This window comes from Rhagoletis zephyria, unplaced genomic scaffold (assembly GCF_001687245.7).
Source record: "Rhagoletis zephyria isolate East Lansing unplaced genomic scaffold, Rhagoletis_zephyria_1.1 Rzeph_scaffold_00601, whole genome shotgun sequence".
Lineage (NCBI taxonomy): Eukaryota > Metazoa > Arthropoda > Insecta > Diptera > Tephritidae > Rhagoletis > Rhagoletis zephyria.
Window position 1 is genome coordinate 51974 of NW_016157685.1, and position 22750 is coordinate 74723.

Here is a 22750-nt window from a genome sequence, read left to right on the forward strand (position 1 = left end):
ACACAGATACATAAGTGTGCATTTATTCATGTAAAAACAACAGGTAAAATGAAAATATACAAAACTTAAAACAGAGATAAAAACGAACATGAAATGTACAAGAAGAAAACTTGATGGCTAAAGCCACCAGCAAGATACATTAGGGTGCATCACTCTCAATGCAAAAAAGTTGGTACTGTTTTTACATCCGAATTACAAAAATATTTCGGAAAAATATTAACAATTACGTGAGGTAGACCGATTTGAAAGCGCTTAAAAACTAGTTTTTTTCTAGATAATATTAAGTTTTAACTGCAGATGATAAAAAAAGTGTAAAATCAAATAACTCTTAATAAAAATGTTTGATAATTTTATTAACGGAATCTACCAAAAGTAATGAGATTTTTGGAGATATTTTCAAGACGGTCCAGCTCACGTAAATCTAAATATATTTCCGAAATTTTGGCAAAGGTCCTAAAATATAATAAGATTTAAAATACCGTTGGAAAATCCGCATTTGTTTTTTATGAGACACCCTAATGTACATACAACAAACACCCATACGATGATGGCCTGCACATGCGATACATAATTGCGCACAAATGCCGGTTGGAGTCGAGTGCAAGAATGTTTCCTTGCTGTAGTTGTATGTATTTGTATTAGTTGCAGCAACAGCAATACTAACAACAACGACCTAGCAGCGCCTCGCGTCAAACATCAAATTACCAGATCTTCATTCGATAGTTTTGAATTATGAAATTTATGTTATGAGGCAGATGAAAAATGTCTGATGCTAAGCAGAACTATGAGCATACTAGATAAATATATACTTAGATATGTAGATACATTTTCAGGTAAATACATGACTACGCCAATAAACTGACAAGCCTTGAGTAGAACTTTTTTCTTTAATTTACAAACTTACGCTAGTATATATGCAGTCTTTTTATGTCTGTATGTATGCATGGAAGTATGTATGTATGTATAAAAAATATGTTGTTTACCTGTTCGGATATGATTAAAGATGGCATCAAACATTTTGTGGCTGAATGTTGTAATACATAATTGTTTATAAACATACATACATACATACTTATGAACATACAAATATACGCACATGCAAACTTATTTATGTACATACATATGTATCTACATACAAGAGTGCATATGGAGCTCCCTTAAATTTAAGTCTTGTAATATCAAAATACTTGTTGTGTGGTTTCTCCTTCAACATTTTAATTTATTTCTTTTTCTTCTTCTTTTGAAAGATCAAAATTAAGTAGTAGTTATTAGCAATTGAGTACATGTGTAAGCATTTGAAATGTTCAAAATTAGGAGGGTTGAATAAAAACAAAATTACTACATACCAAAATTAAATACAAAAACAAAATTACAAAACAGCGCCGACTTTGTTGCTGGCTCATTAGCGTCTTGCGATTTCCCATCTTTTATATCTTGCAACAATGTGTATTGTAGTCTGTATGTACATACATATGTATGTGTGTATGATTGTCTCTGATATTAAAATTAAGGAAGTAACATTTGTGATGTTATCTGTTGTAAGACTGTGAGAAACTAAATTGTATGGAAGATTACAAGGCGCATAACTCGCAACTAACTATGGCCAGCGTTAAATTGCCGGTTTTGTTCTGTCCACGGGAATTATTTTCAATTGCACAGACAATGGACGGAAGATGAGATTTTAAAGTTTGAAAGGATGTTGTGAAATTCTTGAAATTAAATTAAATAAAATACTTAAATACCTAAATACATAAAATGAAATTTAATAATAAAAAAATAAATTGAATAAAACGAAATAAAATCTAATGAAAAATTAATTTTTAAAAAAGTAAAATACAATCTTAAAAATATATAATAAAAAATAACAATACAATTTTTATGAAATAAAATAAAATGTAGATAAATTAAAAAATTATACAAAATCAAATAAGTATAAAATAAATAATTTAAATACCACGTATCTAATAAAAAATAAAAATTTAAAAATAAGGAGACTAAAAAATTAACCATGTAGACCAGCTATCTAATAAAAAAGAGTAACCAAAAATTAAAATATTATATAAAAAGTAATAAAAAATTATTTACTGTATGAAAACCAATAAAAAAGTATACAAAATATGTAAAATAAAAATAATAAAAAAATAAGTACCCATCTGTGTAATAAAAACATAAAAATAAAAACTTATACAACTAGAAAAGTAAATAATACATGTATGTATAAAACAACAAAAATATTAATTAAAAATATGTAAAATAAATCTAATAAAAAAATAAAATATAATATAATAAACAAAAAAAGGAAAAAATTAAAAAATTTTAAGAATTTAATTTAAAAAATTTACATAAATGAGATATAAAATAAGAAGGTAATTAAAAATAAAACAAATAAAACATAAACAACATAAAGTAAGATAGAATAAAATAGTAATAATAATGAAAGCCAAATAAATAAAATAATAAAAAATATTAAGAATACATAAAAAAATAAAAATCAAAAATTGGCATAAAGCGAACAAATAAAAAATTTGAATAATATGTAATAAAAAATTTAAATAATAAATTAAGTTACATTAAGCTAACTAACTACAGATTAACCGCCGATTCTGAGTAAACTACGCGCTGTTAATTTGGCTCTAAATAAAATTAATTTTTTCTATTTCATGCTTCCGTAGTTATCTGCGGCAGTTAGATTGGATATACACTCACTAGAATATGTTACAGTACAGTGTTTTTTTTTTTTAATATTTGCAATTTTTTCGTAATAAATTTTTACCGTTATTTTTTAATATAAATATAGTCCATTCAGCGTCAAATGAAATATAGATTAATGATTCAAAGTTTTTACAAAATTTAGGAAGATTCGACAAATATTCAACTTTTAAATAAATTTTGTAGAATAGAATTGTAAATATAAAAAAACACACTGTACGGAAACATATTCTAGCTAGTGTATGTAGATTTATAAATCTTCTTCGACTAAACTTACTGCATCTCTTCAAATTGAACCCCGCCCATAAGGTGGTGCTTGGCTAGTAGTGTCGTTCTCTCATTGTTATTTTATTTTTCTTGAACACTGCCCTGATTGTGTTTGTACCTACTGCAGGCCCTATGGGGGTTGAGACCGCTGCAGTCCATTACTTCCTTTCCCACTATCCACTTGGGACCTGTTACCCAAAGCAGTCGGATATCAATGTGTGGAGCAAGGTTGTTAAGTTTCTAAATGAACTCCAGAACTACAGAATATTTAGCCTCAAAGTAAAAGAGAGCCGTGAGTGCACCTAGCTGCCGCTAAGGGTTAGAATGCTCTCAAAGCAGTCGGATATCAATGTGTGGAGCAAGGTTGTTAAGTTTCTAAATGAACTCCAGAACTACAGAATATTTAGCCTCAAAGTAAAAGAGAGCCGTGAGTGCACCTAGCTGCCGCTAAGGGTTAGAATGCTCTCATTGCGGTAATTCCTATGCAAGTTAATCTCTGCACATAGACTACATAATGGCGTAGATCCTCGCTTGAAAAATTAAATGGGAATTTCCCCATAGACATAGATTGCTCCATCCTGGGGTCTTTAATGCCTATCACATAGCTTCCAGCAAAAAGTTTAGACTAAACAGCCTGGATGATTTAGTTGGGGTATAGTCTCTCCTTTCGACTTTCGGAATGAAAGTAAAAGAGGGACAGACCGTCTTTCATGACGATTACTATGTAGTTGTGTTACTAGACTACCCCCTCCCTGCTTCATATTTAATTTTTCATAATTTTTCAGCACAGATACCGCTCTTCCATTTTTTTATTAGTCATATGTACATAACTGCACTTTGATATGAGTTTGTTATTCCTTCAATCTTTTTCAACAAATGTTTATATGTAAAGAAACACGTAGGTTTTAATGGCTTTCTATTATAGTGTTTAACTGTAATTTTATAAATTTTGTGAAAATAATGTGATGCCTTTAATTCAAGCAAAAAACAAAAAAAGAAAAACGTAAAAATAATGGAAACACACATCTGTTCTCATACAATGAATTCGTTGTTGTTGGACATCACGTCCAAATCCAAAATGTTGTGTTGTACAGAGTAGAGTGTAATGATGGTACCGCAATTTGCCAGCTTGCCAGTTTTGCGAGTACAACGAGTATGGCACAATTCGCAATTATCGCAATTTGGGGTCATCAGCCATTAAGGTCGACAACATCATTACATTGATCATTATTATGACAGTGAAAAGCAGAATTTTAAATAGACATCAAAATCATTTAAAAATTTCTCGATAATTTTATGTTTTTTCGCAGTTATTTTTAATTTTAGCATTTTGATGAATTAAGTATTTAAATCAAACCTAAATATCAGTTTCAGTGAAAGAATTTTCATTTGTTTAGAAAAAAAACAGATTAGGCCAAACTATTGACAAATGATTCGATTTGATATCAATGCATACAGATGAGTGTGCAATGGCTCTGTAAGCGCCTAAGCGATTTTGGCCGAGTTCAACAAAGCCAGCCAGTCGTTCCTCTTCTGTGCTAACTGACGCAATTGGAAATGCCAAGTCTTTCCATCGCATTGGGGGCCACTCTCTTCTTCTGCTACCACCAGCAGATTCCGAGTTGAATACTTTCAGATCTACAGCGTCGATATCTATTCGAACGACATGGCCAAGCAATCGGAGCCGCTGTATTTTAATTCGCTGCACTATGTCCATGTCGTTGCAAAGCTCATACAGGTCCTCGTTCCATCGTCTGCGGTACTCGCCGTCGCCAAAGCGTAAAGGCCCGTAAATCTTCCGCAAAATCTTTCCCTCCGCGCCATAAACCAGCACAGGGATGATGAGTGTCTTACAGAGAGTGATTTTCGTGCGCCAAGAGAGGACTTTACTTCTCGGTCGCCTACTCAGTCCAAAGTAGCAGTTGTTGACAAGAGTGATACCAAATTCAGACATTTCGGAGTATGGGCAACTCCTCTTAGTGCTGTCACAAGCGGCTTTGAAGTCGACAAATAGGTGGTAAGTGTCGATCTATGGTGGATTTTTCAGGTCTAAAGCCACACTGACAAGGCTCAATCAGTTCGTTGACGGTGGGCTTCAGTCTTTCACACAATACGCTCGATAAGACCTTATAACCTATGCTGAGAAGGCTGATTTCGCCGTAATTGGCATGAATTTCGGGGTCACCTTTTTTATGGATTGGGTAGAGCACACTTAAATTTCAGTCGTCGGTCATGCATTCATCTGACTATACTCTGCATAAGAGTTGATCATCAGCTCCTCGCCGCCGTGCTTGAAAAGCTCATATGGCAGGTTGTCAGCTGCAACAGCTTTGTTGTTTTTCAGCGTAATTGGTATTCGTGCTGCTACCATTTAGTAGGGTGGAAAAGCGTTCCATAATTTTTGGACGTCGGTCACTAGGTCGCCATTGTTGTTCTTACAGGAGTTCGCCTTGGTCTTGAACCTTCCGTAAGTTTTCTAACTGGCTGGTAAAATTTTCGGGCGTTTTTCCTATCGGCCAGTATTTTAAGCTCTTCGCACACACGTTTTTCGGTCTTTCCCGTCTTATCGCGACAAATACGTCTCGCTTCCCGCTTCAGTTCTCTACAGCGGTCCCACATGGGCATGTCTCTGCCCCTTCTTGATACTCCTCATCGTACCAGTTGTTCTTTAGGGCTTGCAACTTTTCGACGTTAAGCTTTGCGTGCATTTTTGGCCGCACATTTTTTGCTGCACAGAACCGGGTGCGTATCTTGGCTGCAACAAGATAGTGAGCCGAGTCGACGTTTGGGCCTATAACACTGGAAGCTTTCCTTCCGTCTATCACAACACCATCGATTTGGTTTCTGGTTTTTCGATTCGGCGGCAGCCACGCAGCTTGATGGATCTGTTTATGCGTGAACCTAGTACTGCGTACTACCATGTTTCGGGCCCGGGTGAACGGCAGTACTCGGGGATGGAGTCTCCCTCCCACTACAAATCCAACACCGAATTTGCGCTCCTTTATATGGCAGCCACAGACATTTCTTGGCTTGCCCCATCCAACGCATTTCTTGGATGGCGGTGATATCAGCTTTTGTCCTACAAGAACATCAACCAGCCGGGCAGAGGCACATTCCCCATTGAGGATTCGGACATTCCAGGTGCATGCCCTCAAATCGTAGTCCGTTAAACGATTGCCGATCCGAGGCTTGCTCAACTCCCAAACTCAGCGCATAACCTATTGCTGGGACGGGGGTGGTTTTACAACCGAATAAACCTTTATATTGTGAGCCGATTGCTGCACAACTACTGGTGAACAGACGTTGCAGACTTCTGTCCCTTAAACCGAATAAGTCGGAGTGGCCCAGCCGAAGGTCCCTCTCCTTCTGCCGTGAGCCAAGGCTACAATCGGATTTGTTACCGCATCTCGCAGATGGGTTGCTCGTGTTGAACACGAGTTTTTTTTTAACTTTCTAATTTCTGTTTTCCTTGCACTTCTCTTCTTCCTCTTTCCTATTGAGTCCTATGGAAGTTTTTTAATTACTACAAGTAAAGTTTTCGCTTTGTCATAAATATATAAAAGCGAAAAGCCTAATCTAAAGTTGAGACTTCAATTTGCAAATTACTGATTAGATGTTTAATGAACTTTCAATATAAAGTTGTAACTATAAATTAATACATCTACGCATACAACATATGTATTTGTGTGTGTGTGTGCTTTCATATAAGCACATTAGGCCGTACTACCTTAAGAGCAAACAAAAAAGTCCGCCGTACACTCCTGAGTCTAAAATACTTTTGCCAGACAATTTCGAAAAAATTTTTTTTTGGCCGAAACTAGGGGTTGCCTTTTTAAATTTTACGGTGACATCTACTTTCGGGAGTAAAAAAAAATCATTTTAAAATTAGTTCTATTGTAACAATCGAAATACTTTCTTAGCAAAGGTTTAATGACTGTTTGGAGAGATTTGATTTATTGACAATAGGATGGTACGTTAAGTCAATGGACTTTGGAACAAAAAAATTTTCTTCTCAAGACAAGTACATGCGTATATTATACTTTAAGATTTGACTCTAAATGCTGAAGAAATGACGAAAAATGTATAAAGGCGTTACCTACGTTCGAAATTGTCTTTGAAAAAACACTTTCGTACGGCGAAGGTACGGTCTAAGGTACATATCGTATGTATGCACATTAGGGTGGTCGAAAAATGAATGTGGGGGAAAAAGTAAAGTCCGAAGTTTTATGCTCTTACCCCTAGGATTGTTCTATACCAAAAAATATACTCCTATTTTCTACTTTGAAATCAAAAATTTTTTACATTGATATAGAATTCTTGAAAATCAATATTTTTCGATCGGATTAGGAGATTTCCAATAATAATGCCCGAATGTTTATTTAATAATATTTTTTTTATAGCAACTACATTTTATAGGTCAGCAAAAAATCCCAGAAAATGCAATGGGGGACCATTAACAAATCTTCTGTATTAAAAAATGGTTAAATAAACGATAATATCCAATTATTGGAAGTCTCCTGAAGAGAACCAGAGTTTTCCAATCGAAAAATATTGATTTTCAAGAATTCTATATTATTTCTGCAAAAAGTTTTTTTTTCATATAAAATACATGGAAAACTTTGAGAGCTTTGAGCTGTTGAGAGCATTAAAATTACGACTTTACTTTTTTTTTTGACCAGCCTAATGTACATACATATACATTTGTTGCGGAAATGCACTTTGCATGTCCTTTTCTCGCAAAAATCAAACATATGTATGATAATAATGTAAAAAAAAAACCAACTAAGCAAAAAACGCCACATAAGTAATTCGTGTACTTACAGTCTCTCCACATCCGCTGATATCTTCCTCGGCACTTGTGTTAAACCACGATGCGAACAGTCTACCGTCAGGCCATTACACGAACACACACGCGGACAACGTGATTCACTGATCACGCCCAAACTGCCGCCGGGTATATGTATGCCCACCGAAGAGCCGCCATATGGTTCGGCGGCAACCTGAAGGAAATCACCGCAGGCAGCAAGCAACAGTAGGAGGATGAGGAGGAGAAAGTGAGAATTTACACAAAAGAGCCAACAAAGGCGACGTTCACGACGAAGAATGATTGGTGGAAGGTGGTGGAGAACGCTGTGGCTGTTGGGGTGAAGAATACTGGCGGCGGCGCGTGTGTACATTGCTGTCGGGTGGCTTGCTGTGCGGGAGGACGATGGAGTGTGGCAATGTGCCGCACTTACAACACCATCACCACCATTACTGCTGCAACAATCGAGCGCAACAGCTGCCGTGCAAGCGTTAGTGTTAAACACTGTTTCTACACCACAATCACCACCACCACCGCCGATAGAGGCAGAAGCAAAGGCGGCGTCAATGGCAATTGCACTTTCGCTGTTATTGCTGTTGCTGGAGTTGTTGTTGTTTTTGCTATTGCTATTGCTGTTGCGAGCATCTGCTTGTGCATATCTACTGACACTTGCTGCGCTTAAGCTGCCAGCACCATCACCACCACCGCCTCCTTTAAATCGCCGCATTGGGGAGTAGAAGCGACGTTGGGGTTGCAGGTGCGTCATTGCCGTACATTAAAATAGCGCGAGCGTGTGTGTGTGTGTGTGTGTGTGTGTGCGTAGGTGTGTGTTGATGTATGGTGTATGAAGGAGGGCGCTGGAGAATTTTTGCTGAAGTTTTGGTGTAATGATTTTTGTTGTGTGATGTTTTCTGTTGTTGTTTTTTTTTTAAGGTGAATGAATACTGGAAAACGGTTTATTTTTTTTTCCTTTTTTGTTTTTATTTTTAATTTAGTTTTTGCTGTTGTTTTGTTAAACGTTTTATGCAGTTCCTTAGGCAGGCAAGGCTTCTGGCTTTGGTCATTTAGCGGTAAGCGGCGGCGTCAAGCTGATTTTTTTGTTTGTTAAATTTCGCACTTTTTTCGTGTGATTTCGAACAGCAGTTCAAAATTTTTTTCCCATTTTAAACTAACTAAATCACATGATTACGTTGTGTGGTAATGTACTCGTTATTTTCACGCACGCAATTGTTTCGCTAAGCTTTTGTTGTTGTTGCCGTGGCACGCAACAAAACAATTGTGGCATTTTTTCACATGTAAACTTCGTTATTCGTTGTTTTTATTAATTTTCTCGCTGTTTTCGATTTTTCTTATTAATTTTTAACCTATTTTGTGCTTTTGTGCAATTTTTGTTCTTCGTTCACGTATTTGTCGCGCAATCCGCACCGGTAATCACCTACACAATACGTACCACCTTCGATTCGTATCGTCCAACTACCGTCGTCCGCACGTTCCTTCTAACTGTGTTGCAATGCTGCACTGAACACTGCCACACAAAAAAAAAAACGTTACACAAGCACACACAATTGTTATTTTAAATGCACATTAAAAGTACACTAACAACAATAAAATAATTGGACTACACAATTTCGTTCGATAGCTGTTGCAGCAGGCATCTCTTCTGGCTTCGGTGTTTGTTGGTGGTGGTTGATAATTTCCTCGCTGTCGGCGGTAGGCGCAAAAGACAAGAAACAACCAATTCAGCGGGGCAACCACTCCGTTCGTCGTAAAGTGAAATACACTTTTCAAAAAAAAAAAAGAACGAGAAAATTTTAAAGAAAAAATATCCAACTACTCGGTGTACGCACAAACACTACTATGTAACTACAAAGCTACACTTTGCCAACCATCGACCAACAGTCGACCGACCTGTAGGTAGCGGATGTGCATTTGTATTGTAATTCAATACGAGCAGATAATAATAAATGCAGGCGGCGCGCGCTGTTGCTTTTGCTGTTTCTTATTGTTCTTGTTTTTTTTTTTGTTGTAGTTGTTATTGTTATTGTTATTGCTCTTGCTGTTCATTTGCCTAGCGTGCTGTGTGTGTGCAGTTTTTCTGCTAAGCGGCGGCAGCTGTTTTAGGTAGTTGTGCCGTTGCCGTTGTCGATGCTTCTTTTTTTGGTTTTATAATCCTCAGCCTCGGGTCGGCTCAGATGCAGGGCGAGCAGTTAAGGTGCCTGGAAAGAAAGAGTAGAAAAAGTGGAAAAAGTTAATGAACATGTTGCAAATTCAGCCTACAAAGATTATGTACAAATTAGAGAGCTGCACAAGTGCAATTGATTCTACATACAATAAGCAATAAGCCACTAGAAAAATTCAAAACAACGTTATCCTGTTAATTCTTGGAGAAGTATGAACACGCTTGAGTCATCCATAGCGGTAAACGTCTTGATGAAAATTGGGCTGAGCGTCAATACGAAAAATACCGATTATGTAATATTAACAAGGAATTAAAAGTTTCCAATGACGTGGAGCAGGCCTAAATTAAGAAGGACTACTTAACAAGAAAATTCTAACACAAAGTACGTTGGAATCGTACTGGACAGCAAACTGTCGTGGAAACCCAGTGCGGAGGGGCAAGTAAAGAAAGTATCGGCATGTAAAATGATTTAGGGCTGACTGTGGGGTCTTGCGATTGCTTTTTCACATTGGATACTCTAGTCTATTGTTAGGCTATAGTATTTTACGAGGTATTAGGTAGTGTGATAGACAGTGATGAAAAAGAAGACGAAGAAGAACTATGATTAGCATAACCGGTGCCTTGAGGATGTAGTAGTTAAAAACATAGCGTTTATAAATGCAGTAAGACTTTATGTCTCAGGTCAGTTTGGATTCAGGACATATGGTTACAGCAGTATAGCGCCAACCCTAATAGGAGAAATAGGATTTGTGATTCCGAGCCTGAGTTTCGAAAGGTCTCTTGAAATTACTACGAGAAGTCGATGGTTGGCGTACGAAATTTGGAGTTGACGCGGCGCACTGTTACACAGACGGTTCTAAAATGAATGAATGAGTAGGAGCTGGGGTTTACTGCTATGAATCAGACATTTAAAGGCTACCCGACCACCCGTACTAGTATTTTTCAAACTGAAGGTTTGGCAATAACTAAAGTGCCAGAGCTACTGCAGTAAACAAATCCGAAACCACATGTACAATGAGAGGCTGACATTAAGGCTATATATACTTTCATATACTCGTATGTATGTACATTATATAAGAAGGCCGTCAAAGATGGTAAGAAAGCAATACTTAGGAGGGTTAGGCATGACATAAATGATGCACATTGCATTGGGTCCCAGAACACAAATACGTTGATGGTATGGGAATGAAAAGCTGACGAGCTACACTTAGAAAAGTGCATGTAAAACTACTACTGAAAAGTGTTTATTTTTCAACCAGAATACGTGTAAATATACGTACAATGTGTTCAAGATTTGATTTTAAACAAGCGATGTTTAAAAAATACACATAAATATACACATAAAATGCTTAAAATTGCAAAAATTTTGAAAGTAAAAATATATGTTATTTACTAATAATAAACATTAAGTGCTCATCTTGACTCAATTTTAAACACTTTATGTGTAAGTTTTCTCTACGTGACAAATTTGGTATGTAAAAGTAAACAGACAGTGTTTAATTTTGCACACATTAGGAGAGGAAATGGTTACCTCTCGTTATATGCGTAAATTTAAACAAGAATATAGTAGAGGAAATTTTAAATATTTTATGTGTAAACTGTGAAATTTTGAACGATATCTGTTTAGAACTCAGCTAACTAATTTGAAATTTATTCTACGCCAGACATATGATAAGTAAAAGTAAACGGGCAATGTGTAATTGAATTAACACGGTGTTTAAATTTGCATTCACTAAGAGAGAAAACTGGTTACCTATCTTAATATGCGCAAATTTAAACAAAATTTTTTTTTACAGTGTGGCGAAAGAGCGCGTTCTTCGAGATAACGACGTACTTATGTGCGTACCAATTTCTCTAAAGGAAATTCAACGATCACATGAACTTCGCATGTCCCATTAGGCAGACAGAATATTGAAACGTACACAGGGCTGCAGGGTTGCAAAGGTTATTTGCAGGCCTCACATTAAAAAAGCAACAGATTTCTTGCTATCCATAGGAAAAGCAGACTTATGACTTCTAGATTGTATTTTTATCAGAAGCTGTTTTTCATGGCAAAAATACGCTCGAAGGTTTGCCATTGACTGCCGAGGGGCGAGCGATATTAGAAAAAAGTGTTTTATTTTTTTTTTCAGTGGGCACTACTTTATAGAGTACAGGGGATGGATTCTGAAGACTTTTTAGTCGGGGAATAGGAAGAACTCCGCTCCATTTCCATGTTACCTAAGTTGGAACACCTATCCGAATAACCTACCGTACATGTTGCTTTTCTTTATTTGACTTGAAATGAGTTCTAAGCGCATTTGTGCAGCTCTCTGATACATATGTATGTACATATGTACGTACACATTTTTACAATGCTGCCTATCAGCTTCAGCTTGTTGCTTGTGCTGTTTTTGAGATAAAGCAAAAGCAACGCGTCAAATAGCCTCAGGTAAGATTGAATTAAGTTAACCAGGCTGACAAATTCATATGTTTCAACTCAAGGACCTCTTTTTGCTGGCTGCCATTGCTATCGCTATTACTCTGTACTCGTATTGCTAACGACGACGACGACGACGACGATAACAACAGTAAACGTTGCCGCCGCCACGCTATACAAGTGGGTGGCAAAAAGTGGAGGGTTGCAATTAAAAATGCACTCGTTACTTGTTTTTTTTTTTATTCAAGTGCAGTTGCGGATTTCTACGTGTTTGGCAAATAAATGTACGGATATACAGTGGTGTGGAAAATACTGTGAATACTTGGGATGGTAGGAGGGTAAGGTAAGATATGGGACGTGAAGCGTTGTAGAATAGGAAAATAAACCTCCTACGCGAGAACGGGTCGATGATCGGCGATCAGATCTAATGAGATCAGAATGCTACATGGTTCCTTATGATATCTATGCCTCCATCAATTAGTATTATTGTACACGCTCACTCACTTGTACGCCGGGATAGTGATGGTAATTGTAAAGCTGGCGAATTGGAGAGAAAAGATACGATCACCGAGATCCATAATAGAAGGATCACGGTGCCAATGTCTACCTTTTGACTCTTACTCTTGAACTCGCCGTCAAGCTCGCGAAGGGAGCCTCGTCGTCTGCCCTTGTGGAGCCGCAACCACTTTGCGGGCTCAGGACCAGTCGAACTTACTGCATAAGCGGAACTTACTGTCATAGTAAGCGGAAAGTGTCTGTCCACACTCAGCTTATTTGTGAGTCAAGAACTATGGCTGATACATCTTTGGGCAACCGAAGTGGGGCTGGTACTCTCCGCCAGGAAATACAAGGTTCCGAAATGGTCCAAGCTTGGCTGGATGAGGTGACCCTCCAGGTGAAGCAAAGCACCAAGCAAGCAAGCTGTCGAGGCAGATCAATGTGGAGGAACGAAGATGGCCCCCGTGACATTCTTTGCATTCAAAAGATGCTGTACTGCACCTGGGGCTTATCGCCTCCTCTTTATCACTGGATCTTCACTGCGATAGTCAGGCCGATACTATTTCATGGGGTATTGGTGGACAGTATTGGAGAAGAAAATGTTTCTTAAGAGAATAGAAAGTGCACATTGGAACGAACTTCGAAGCCACTATATACTCTATAGTTCAGATGGAGAAGAGCGTAGGGGCGGCAGTCTTACGCGCGGAACTCGGCCTCCTAATTGGATTTCCATCCAAGCGATTAAACGGGAACTTAACTTATGGTGGCTGGCCAGCATACCTAACTTAACTTTAGAATCGACTTTATTTCGTCTATGAATATGCCCAATTGTTTTTTAAATACGCTCCGCCAGGCATGTGAAGTTTAATGCAGGGTAAAATTATAAAGGTGAAGTGCAATGTTTAATTTTTTAGATCAGAAATTGAATGCTCACTTTCAGAATTTTTCGATATAAACCAAAAAAAAATCTACATAAAATAACACAGATGCTGCACCTATGAAGAATGCACTCTGCCGGTGGTGAATAAGACAAATGCTTTTATACGCCACTGTATATTTGCTAAAGAGTATAATTTATGTGCTTAAAGCTCTTCACTTCAGGCAAACAAGATAAAAGCGAGACCCTTGCTTGCATTTGCTGCTGAATGCTTATCATTCTGACATCGCTTTTCTATAAAACCTTGCATATAACGGTCGTTGCATTGATGCACTCAATTATTTAAATCAATTACGCACACAAATGTAAAAGTGCGCACACACACAAGAGTACCTACATACATATGTATGTATTAGGATGTAGGTTTGTGCTACTGTAATTGTCCGCTTTAAGTATTTTTTCAAGGGTGATCGCGTCTAATTGATGCTTAAGACAACTCACAATTTGTAAATTGACAAGCAACAATATACTTTTACTCGTTCATAAATAGCGTAAAAATGTTTAAATGGGTGGTGGTTGAAGTAGTGGTACAGCGGTGTACGTGGGCTAGCAGTAATTTACAAAAGCTAGCAACCGACCAAGCAATGGACCAAACATTATTGCAAACGCACAGAAGTAACCCGCTAACCAACAGCAGCTTCAATCTGTTTAACTTCAATTCAGCAACTAGATCTTGTTGTCTAGGGAGTTAATTGTTTCAATTATTAATTTGATGACTGACAGGAACTTGACAGTGAGTGACATTCACCATGAATTCTCACGTTATGCTATGTATATAGAATTTTTAATAAAAATATATTAGAATCGAAATAATCCGTGCCAGCACGCAAACAAATCTTTCAATTACTTTGGTCATATTTTAAATAGTATTTAATTGCTATTCGAAGAAATGGTAACCGGTTATTTTTCAACGAAATCCGAACGTCTGATATCAGCTTACTCTACCTAAAAACATGCACGCTACTTTTGTAAATACATTAGGGGTATTCTCCAAATCTTGCAAAGCCATTGCACGTAGCACGGATTGCATGGATTGCATAACTTGCAAACACACAACAACAAAATACATGGGAAACGACATTTCCTATCGCTGCAAAATATGCAACGTCGAAACCCATGTATATATTTTGCAAAATAGCATAGCAAGATATATGCGACCCTGTGCTAGTTGTTTTGTTGTTGGAATTGCTACATATTTCTCTCATTCCTCTCATCTCGCTCACTTCATTTTTTTCTGCTGTCTCTTGTTATTGTATTTGATACATAATTTCGCTGCTTGCTACCCATGCATTCTACCACTTTGCAATGGGGTGCTCTCGTACTCTTCGAAATTTGGGATAGTATTTTTGCATTTCGTGCAATACGTGCATCGTGCAATACTTCGAGAATACCCCTATTGTGTATACGCACTTAAATGCATACCTACTGTACATACATACATATGTATGTTCATAAATACATATCCACGCAGCATTAATAAAAAATCTTTGAATGAAGATGCTCCTTACGCTGCAGTACCTACATAGTTTCCACCACACCGGATGTGATGTGTCTTATTGTGTGTTAATGACAAACAGCTGATTGCAGTTGACATATTGTTTGCGAATGGCAGATGAGTAAATTTATGATAGCATATTTCTATCGCTTTCGCTACGTCATCAAAACATTAGACAAATAGTATTTATTGAAGTGCAGTCTGAATGACAATTGATTTTGGCAACCGTTATTAGTGCACGATGATGATAAATCAAAATTTCTTTTGTGGGATGGGAAAATATTTAATGTCAAGTATTTAAGATTAATTCCGCCTATAACAACTTTTAGAAAAATTCGTGGAATGAGCATGATAAAGTTGATGTAAAGGACAGCACTCAGACTCGTGGCAAATTTGAGGTATGTTTAGGGATGCAAACGATGCATTAATGTTTTTGAAACATCGATAATATTGGTCTGAAAGTCTATGTTTGCCATCAATATTTAACCATTTTTAACATGCCTAAATTGACGATACATCGATGTCAATTTCAACGATGTTTTAAACATCGAATTTTGTGTAACTTTATTTAGAATTTTTATACCCGATTTTATGGCTAAAAGCTGAAGTGACGAATTCTCAATTTTTACAACTGGTATATAATCGAATAGGCCCCAAATTTAAGGTATATGGATATTCTTCGAGACTTCTCGATGTAGTAACCCTCTTAAATTGTCTAAGGGCCGGTTGTTCAATGTCTGGTTATCACTACTTGCCGGTTAAACATCATTATCGACATGTACATGTGATCGATAAAGCAGTCGTTGTATTTAACCGGAGCTTCTACCTCCGATTAGTGCTAATCAGACATTGAACAACCGGCCCTGTGTGAGCTCCGGTTACGCGATGCTGCCACCTAACCTAACCTCCTTCTTTAAGCAGGATACTGTGCTATAAAAAATATAGAGCTACATATTCCTTGAGGATTTTCCTTATAGTCATATACATATAAAAGTGTCGTTTTTACAAAGCCAAGTTAACTCTCGCTTGCTAGTTATATACAGTTATACAGTTTAAAAACATCTTTACCTTTATTTTACGAAAAATTTTTACAATTTTAACACATTACTACGCTTAGGACGTCTTGTGAATACCCTTATTTTAAAAATTTTGAAATGGTAAAATATTTCTCTGGCTCTCGTGGTAAATGAACAGTTTGGTATGTATGTGTACATATGCAATACTTAAGTATTGTGTATAGGAAAGTCAGAAATTTCACGGAAAACCTTTCTTACATGCATTCTTTCTTTTATGAAGACTTCGCATATTGGCAATATCGTTTCTCAATTGTATATCTATTTCTTTCGAGTATGCAACTTCCTTATATGCATACCATAAGTATTGTACACCCACACGAAACAAATTCCGTACAGATTTTTATTTTTATTTGATATTCATAAAAACCATTAAATTTATTTTTGAAGCGAAACTTCTTTAGCGGCGGTTGGTTGGTTGGGAGTAAATTGGCAAATTCAACGGATATTGCACACGGAAATGGTGCAACGGAAATGGTTGGGGCTGAAACAAGTGCTTCTTGTGTGTATGCATATGATATTAATTTAACAAAAATTTGCTAATAAATGGTTAAAGAATAACACTTAGAAAAAGACTAATACAGGAATGAAAGTAAAGGTGAATACGTACATAGAAAAAGAAAAGGATAAAGGTTAAAATAAAAACAAAAACAAAGACACGTAAAGATAACGGCAAAAATGAAGACCAAGGTAAGTTTAAACACTTACAGCCTTATTCTGTATCACGAACGATAGCCAACACGAACGATTCGTCTGCAGAGGAATGCTTCAAAAATTGGTCTGGCGGCTTCATTTCAGTCGGTTTAAACGCAACCGAGACTGCAACGTAATGTATGAAAAGCAAGACGAAGACGACCAATAGAGTTTAAAATCGCAATCAGAAAGGCTGTTGTCTGCAGACGAATCGTTCGTTTTGCCTATCGTTCGTGATACAGAATAAGGCCCTTAATTATACATATGTGGGCAAAGGTGAAGGGGAATATGTGGATGAAGAAAATGATAAACATAAAAGTAAAAACAAAGATGAGGATGAGGATGCCGATATAAGGAAAGACGAAGATAGGGGAAGAAAGATTAAAATAAAGGTAATTCAATTTTTAGAAATTTTCGGGATTCTCGAGACTTATCGATAAAATAATCGATATTTTTATCGGTATTGTTGTATTATTATCGATATTGTTGTATTATTATCGATATTGTTATCAATTTTGCTATCGATATTTTTGGAACTTATCGATATAATAATCGATATTTTTATCGATTTAGTAACGTTTGTGTAATCGATATTTTTAACTATTTCGTTAGCGATATTTTTTATCAATTTTGTTATCGACATTTATCGATATAGTTATCGATTTTGTTATCGATATTTATCGATTTTATTAGACATATTTATAATAATAAATATATAATATTTTCTTAAAGTTTATGAAAATTGGTTAAGTTATCAGCAAAATTTTAAAATTGTGTGTCAACGGTCCTCCATATAAAATATTTTTTTTTATAGCAACTTCAAGCAAACACATTATTGCATTAAAATTGAATGCGCTATAAAACTGCGTATCAAAGGATTTTCGAAAAATTTTAGACAAAACAGTTGCAAATTTTGGGCAAATATTTTTTTGTTTTTTAAAAAATTTGGTATTTTTTTATGGAAAAAATTATGAATATCTATTGTAAAAAAATCTCTATACGTAAACTTTTTCTATTGAGTGTATGTATGTAGGTGTACATATTCGGTGAAGAAAATGGCTAACTCACTTACTAACCAAATCTTAACTTCATCATTAAAAAAAACACTACCCCATCACACTGTTTATAGTTACATATATTATTTTTATGAGCAGCCAATTTTCACCTCTACTCTTACGTGCTTTTTCCTGAATTTTCCTACTAAGTAGTTGATGGTAATACATATTTTAATGGTTTGCTTTTATGAAAAATTTTAGACAAAACAGTTTGAAATTTTGCTGCAAATTTTGGGCAAATATTTTTTTTTTATAAAAAATTTAGCATTTTTTTATGGAAAAAATTATGAATATCTATTGTAAAAAAAATCTCTATACGTAAACTTTTTCTATTGAGTGTATGTATGTAGGTGTACATATTCGGTGAAGAAAATGGCTAACTCACTTACTAACCAAATCTTAACCTCATCATTAAATAAAACACTATCCCATCACACTGTTTATAATTACATACATATATTACTTTTATGAGCAGCCAATTTATCACCTCTACTCTCACGTGCTTTTTTCTGAATTTTCCTACTAAGTAGTTGATGGTAATACATATTTTAATGGTTTGCTTTTATGAATGCATATTTTATCACTTATGTGATATTTAATGAGATTGGCATCATGAAACCTTAATAAAATATTAAATGTTAAGAAACGGTCAGAGAGTCAAGTGCTATGTTAATGGCATGTTTAGTAACTAAATAATGTTGAAAATTGAGCAGCTTTCACTGCAACTTAAAGCTGTTCAGTGTTTCTGAAAACTTTCGTTTTAATAAGGTTTTATGATAGTGAGAGGCTAATATTTTAGTTATATCAACTTTTAGTAAAAATATTGCTTTGAATAAATTGCGCATTAAATTATGAGCGGAGTTCAAGTGGGAGTAAGTATTCGTACAATTCATTTTTACATAAAAATATTTATTTTCACTTAAGAGTTCACTTAACTTAAGAGTTCACTGAACAGAAACCTTGCTTTTAGTTACAGTGTTGGAGGAGCACTGTAGTGGATGACTTGCCCTGCTTTCCCAATTTATGAAGGGCTTAATGTGACTTACTGCGCCCTGGGAAATTCTTAACTAATGACCGCTTTTTAACAAGAACGATAGAATACAAGATTGCGCATTCCCGCAGAATGACATTTGTGGCAACGGGTAAACAAAGAATATGGCGAAGAACAATGAGTTGACAGTTGTGAATTTGCAGTGAGAAAACGTGTTTTCTTCTCGATTCACCAATTTCTCAAGCCATCTTTGAATATAGCAAATGAAGCACCACGCTAACAAAAAATATACAACCACTCTTGAAAAGTGTTCAAAAGAATAGGTGTTATTAATTAACTATTTACAATTTTTGTGTTTGTGTTTGTATTGCAGGTGCCGAAAAAGCGATAATATCTTGTCGCAGCGCATGTTTTCCTGCAGAAAGTGGTCGATGCTTGCTTACCTTCGATTTTAATTTGTAATGTGTGGTATTTCAACGTTTTCAACTTAACATGTCGTGTTTAAAAGTGGTCCGTAAAATGCTTCATGCATATTACACTGCCGGCAGAACTCTACCCACTTTCTGGCCAAGGCGTCGTCGCGGGGAAACAAAAAAAATGCATTTGGGGGCTTTACCCCTACGGCTGCTGCAATGCAACACACGTTTTTTACTTCAGAACACACGAATTACTTCGATTTTTCACTTGAAAGTACACAATACGTTTGCACTTCTTTCTAAACAAAAAGTTTGTTTACGTATTGCCATAAATGTCAAAGTCGGCAAAACCAAAGTAGCGGTTTCGGGAATGCGCCACCTTCAGTTCATTTCACCATGGCTTTTTAAGTAGATCCGTGACAGTCCAGCCATTGTCAGATATTCACAAGAAAGTTTCGAAACATATTCTCGTCCTCTAGATATAGTCTCTTTAAGAAGACGCAGTCGTTAATGATCGGTAGTGTTATGCTAGAGTAGCCTTATGTCAGCCTCTATCCAATCAGTTCCTCTCACTTCTTATAAAGGAGTAACCAGTAATATAAGCTGCTTGAGGCTATCCATCACACCTCAACACTAATTTGATTCTAAGCGTTCCCAAACATTTATTAGGTTATGCCTATATCTGTGAGGTAGTAGTAGAAGTGGTTCTTTGGGACAACTTCGGAAATCGCATTCAATTCAATTAGGCATTGACGAGCTACGCGAAGCAATAATGAAGTATTTTTTTCTTGTAGTAGCTGAAAAGCTTCCTAAGAGTCATTGGACTTTAACTCATTCGTGAGCTTAAGCATCAACGCAAAATCAAATATATTTACCAGCACCCGTCCACTCGTCTATTTCAGAGCTGTTCACCAGTAATATACGTATGAATATTTGTACGGTGCTTCCCAGTCCTAGAAGGGAATGATGAGTTTCATGCCCAAAAGATTTCTTTGGTCGTTGAGTCGGAATCTTGCACCTTCAAAGATAAATATTTTAGTCATCGGAGGATAAACTAGCTAGCGAATGATGAATTTCATGCCCAAAAGATTTCTTTGGTCATTGAGTCGGAATCTTGCACCTTCAAAGATAAGGATTTTAGTGATCGGGGGATAAACTAGCTAGCCTCCGCATTTGCTTTTTTCTTTTCCTTTTGTTGTTGTGTTTTTCTTACAGTGCTAAATACTAGACCCTGCCTAAATCGGATAGTCTATTAATCGTTTTCGACAAGCTCAACTAACGAAATACCAAAGAAATGTGCATTTTCGACAAGGTCGGACCAACGGTAGAGGGGCCTTAGCTGCGTGGGTTTAAGGGAACAAATGAAAAAGCGATTGATTGTCGTGGTAGGTAGCTTCACAAGTCGGACAAGCGTGTGTATGTCGGAGTCGCATCGGATAGGCAGAATTTAAGTCTTCTACAGATCTTAAGATATTAGGCTAGAACTGCGCGGCTATCTCAAGGTAACTGAAGCTCCTCGCCTGCGATGGATAGTGGTTAAAAACCGATGACGGCATTCACAATGCGCGAAGTTGTAAGGATTGTGATTGTCTGTCAGCGGATGCTGTTGATGGCTTGGTGATACAACGTCGACCCCAGTGGGTGTGCGGTATAGGTCTGGATGTCGTCAGCGGGTTCTTAGAGGTGCCTTCTGACATGCCTAGGAGATGGAGATGGTTCTGCTTCCAGCAAGTGTCTGTTCGAAAGCTCCCTGTGGTAGCAGCGAAGTTGGAATATATTGGTGAGCATTAAATTGTGCTTCTGCACGGGAGGCATTCAGATCTCGCTAAGCAGGTGGTGTTTAGGCGCAATAAGAAGTATCTCGTTGCTGACCATAGTGCGACATTCTGACATATATTTATCTTCGAATATCCGGAATTAGCAAATATTTACCGATTATTGGAATATCCGTATAATAAATGAACTGATATTAACCCAATATTCGGATGAAAAATTTAAGGGATATTAATCGGATATTCGGAAAACAAAAATGAACGGACATTAACCGGATATCGGCATTTGCAAATCCAAAAATTATCATTAAAATAACAATTGTGGATATCCAGATAACAAAATAATGTCCGGATATCCGAATTTTATCCATATACACGAATATCCAAACGGATATCTGGATATCCTAACATATGGTGGCTAATCTTAGCCCTACACGCATCACTTTTTATAATAGATCTATTTCCTTCTAGTTATATACAAAATTACTCAGTAAAATGTATGCTTACGCATAAGAAATACTCCTCCACTGCTGACATAATGAGTGTTAGACATTTTCATCACATTCTATTGTCGCTTGCTACCTACTTGACATTTTTCCGTCAAACTAAATGGTAAACAAAGATAAATGAAAGTAAGTGCATGCATACAAACGCCAATGCATATGTATATATAGTACATTCTGCAACCAAATACAGTTCAGGCTGGAGACATTATTGTGAAATATAAGACAACAACAAAATTGACAACAAAAAAGGAAGACGAATAGCAAGGAAATTCATAACACTTGAAGCACACGGAGCGAGTTCATCATCAACAACAAAATTAAGATAACGAGCGGCGCACCACCTCGACTAGTAGTAACCGTACACACTCGCAAGTTTTTTTGGTTCTTGTTTTTTTTTTCTTTTTTGTAAGTGCAGGGACATACTAAGTGTGCGGTGCTTTTTTGTTGTTGTTTATTTTCATATGCATTTGTGAATTGATGCAGTGGCACATCAAACCAAATATTCAAATGTTCAGATACATGCCTATGTACGTATGCATGTATGTATGTATATAATAATGCATTTGTGTTAGTATAGGTGCGTGCGTGTAGGTGTATGCGCGTAAAGTGGAAATACCGCTACCGCAACAATCAAAACAGTTGGATATTAAATTTGTTGGAATTCCACCAACAGCAGAAGCAGCACAAGCAGAACGCGTACTGAACTGCACTGAACTCAACTGTCATTTGTACGCGACGAGTGCACCGGGATCATTCAAAAAAAAAAAATGTGTAGAAGAAGGGCACTTTTTCAGTGCGCGGGTGGTGTGAAGATCGCTCTACACTCCAGGCAGACACGACCTCATACGGACATACCAAAAAAGCATACCCTGTAGGATCGGAATGAATTGAGACGAGAAGTTCAATAACTTTTCTATGGGGGAGTTTGCTACTTTG

At 36.6% G+C, this 22750-nt stretch overlaps 1 protein-coding gene and 1 long non-coding RNA gene across 6 annotated transcripts in view; both read right to left on the bottom strand.

The window, feature by feature from the left end:
- LOC108360647 (protein slit) overlaps window positions 1-8729 on the bottom strand; it is a 47143-nt gene extending 38414 nt beyond the window's left edge. For all 4 annotated transcript variants that reach the window (XM_017613017.1, XM_017613016.1, XM_017613015.1 and 1 more), the window contains exon 1: window positions 7798-8729. In XM_017613017.1, the coding sequence (XP_017468506.1) occupies window positions 7798-8546 (749 nt within the window). In that variant the 5' untranslated portion in view covers window positions 8547-8729. The remainder of the gene's footprint in view (window positions 1-7797) is intronic.
- A 23-nt stretch (window positions 8730-8752) lies between these two features.
- LOC108360649 (uncharacterized) overlaps window positions 8753-22750 on the bottom strand; it is a 53136-nt gene continuing 39138 nt past the window's right edge. For both annotated transcript variants that reach the window (XR_001847159.1, XR_001847158.1), the window contains exon 2: window positions 8753-9305. This is a non-coding gene — a long non-coding RNA (uncharacterized LOC108360649). The remainder of the gene's footprint in view (window positions 9306-22750) is intronic.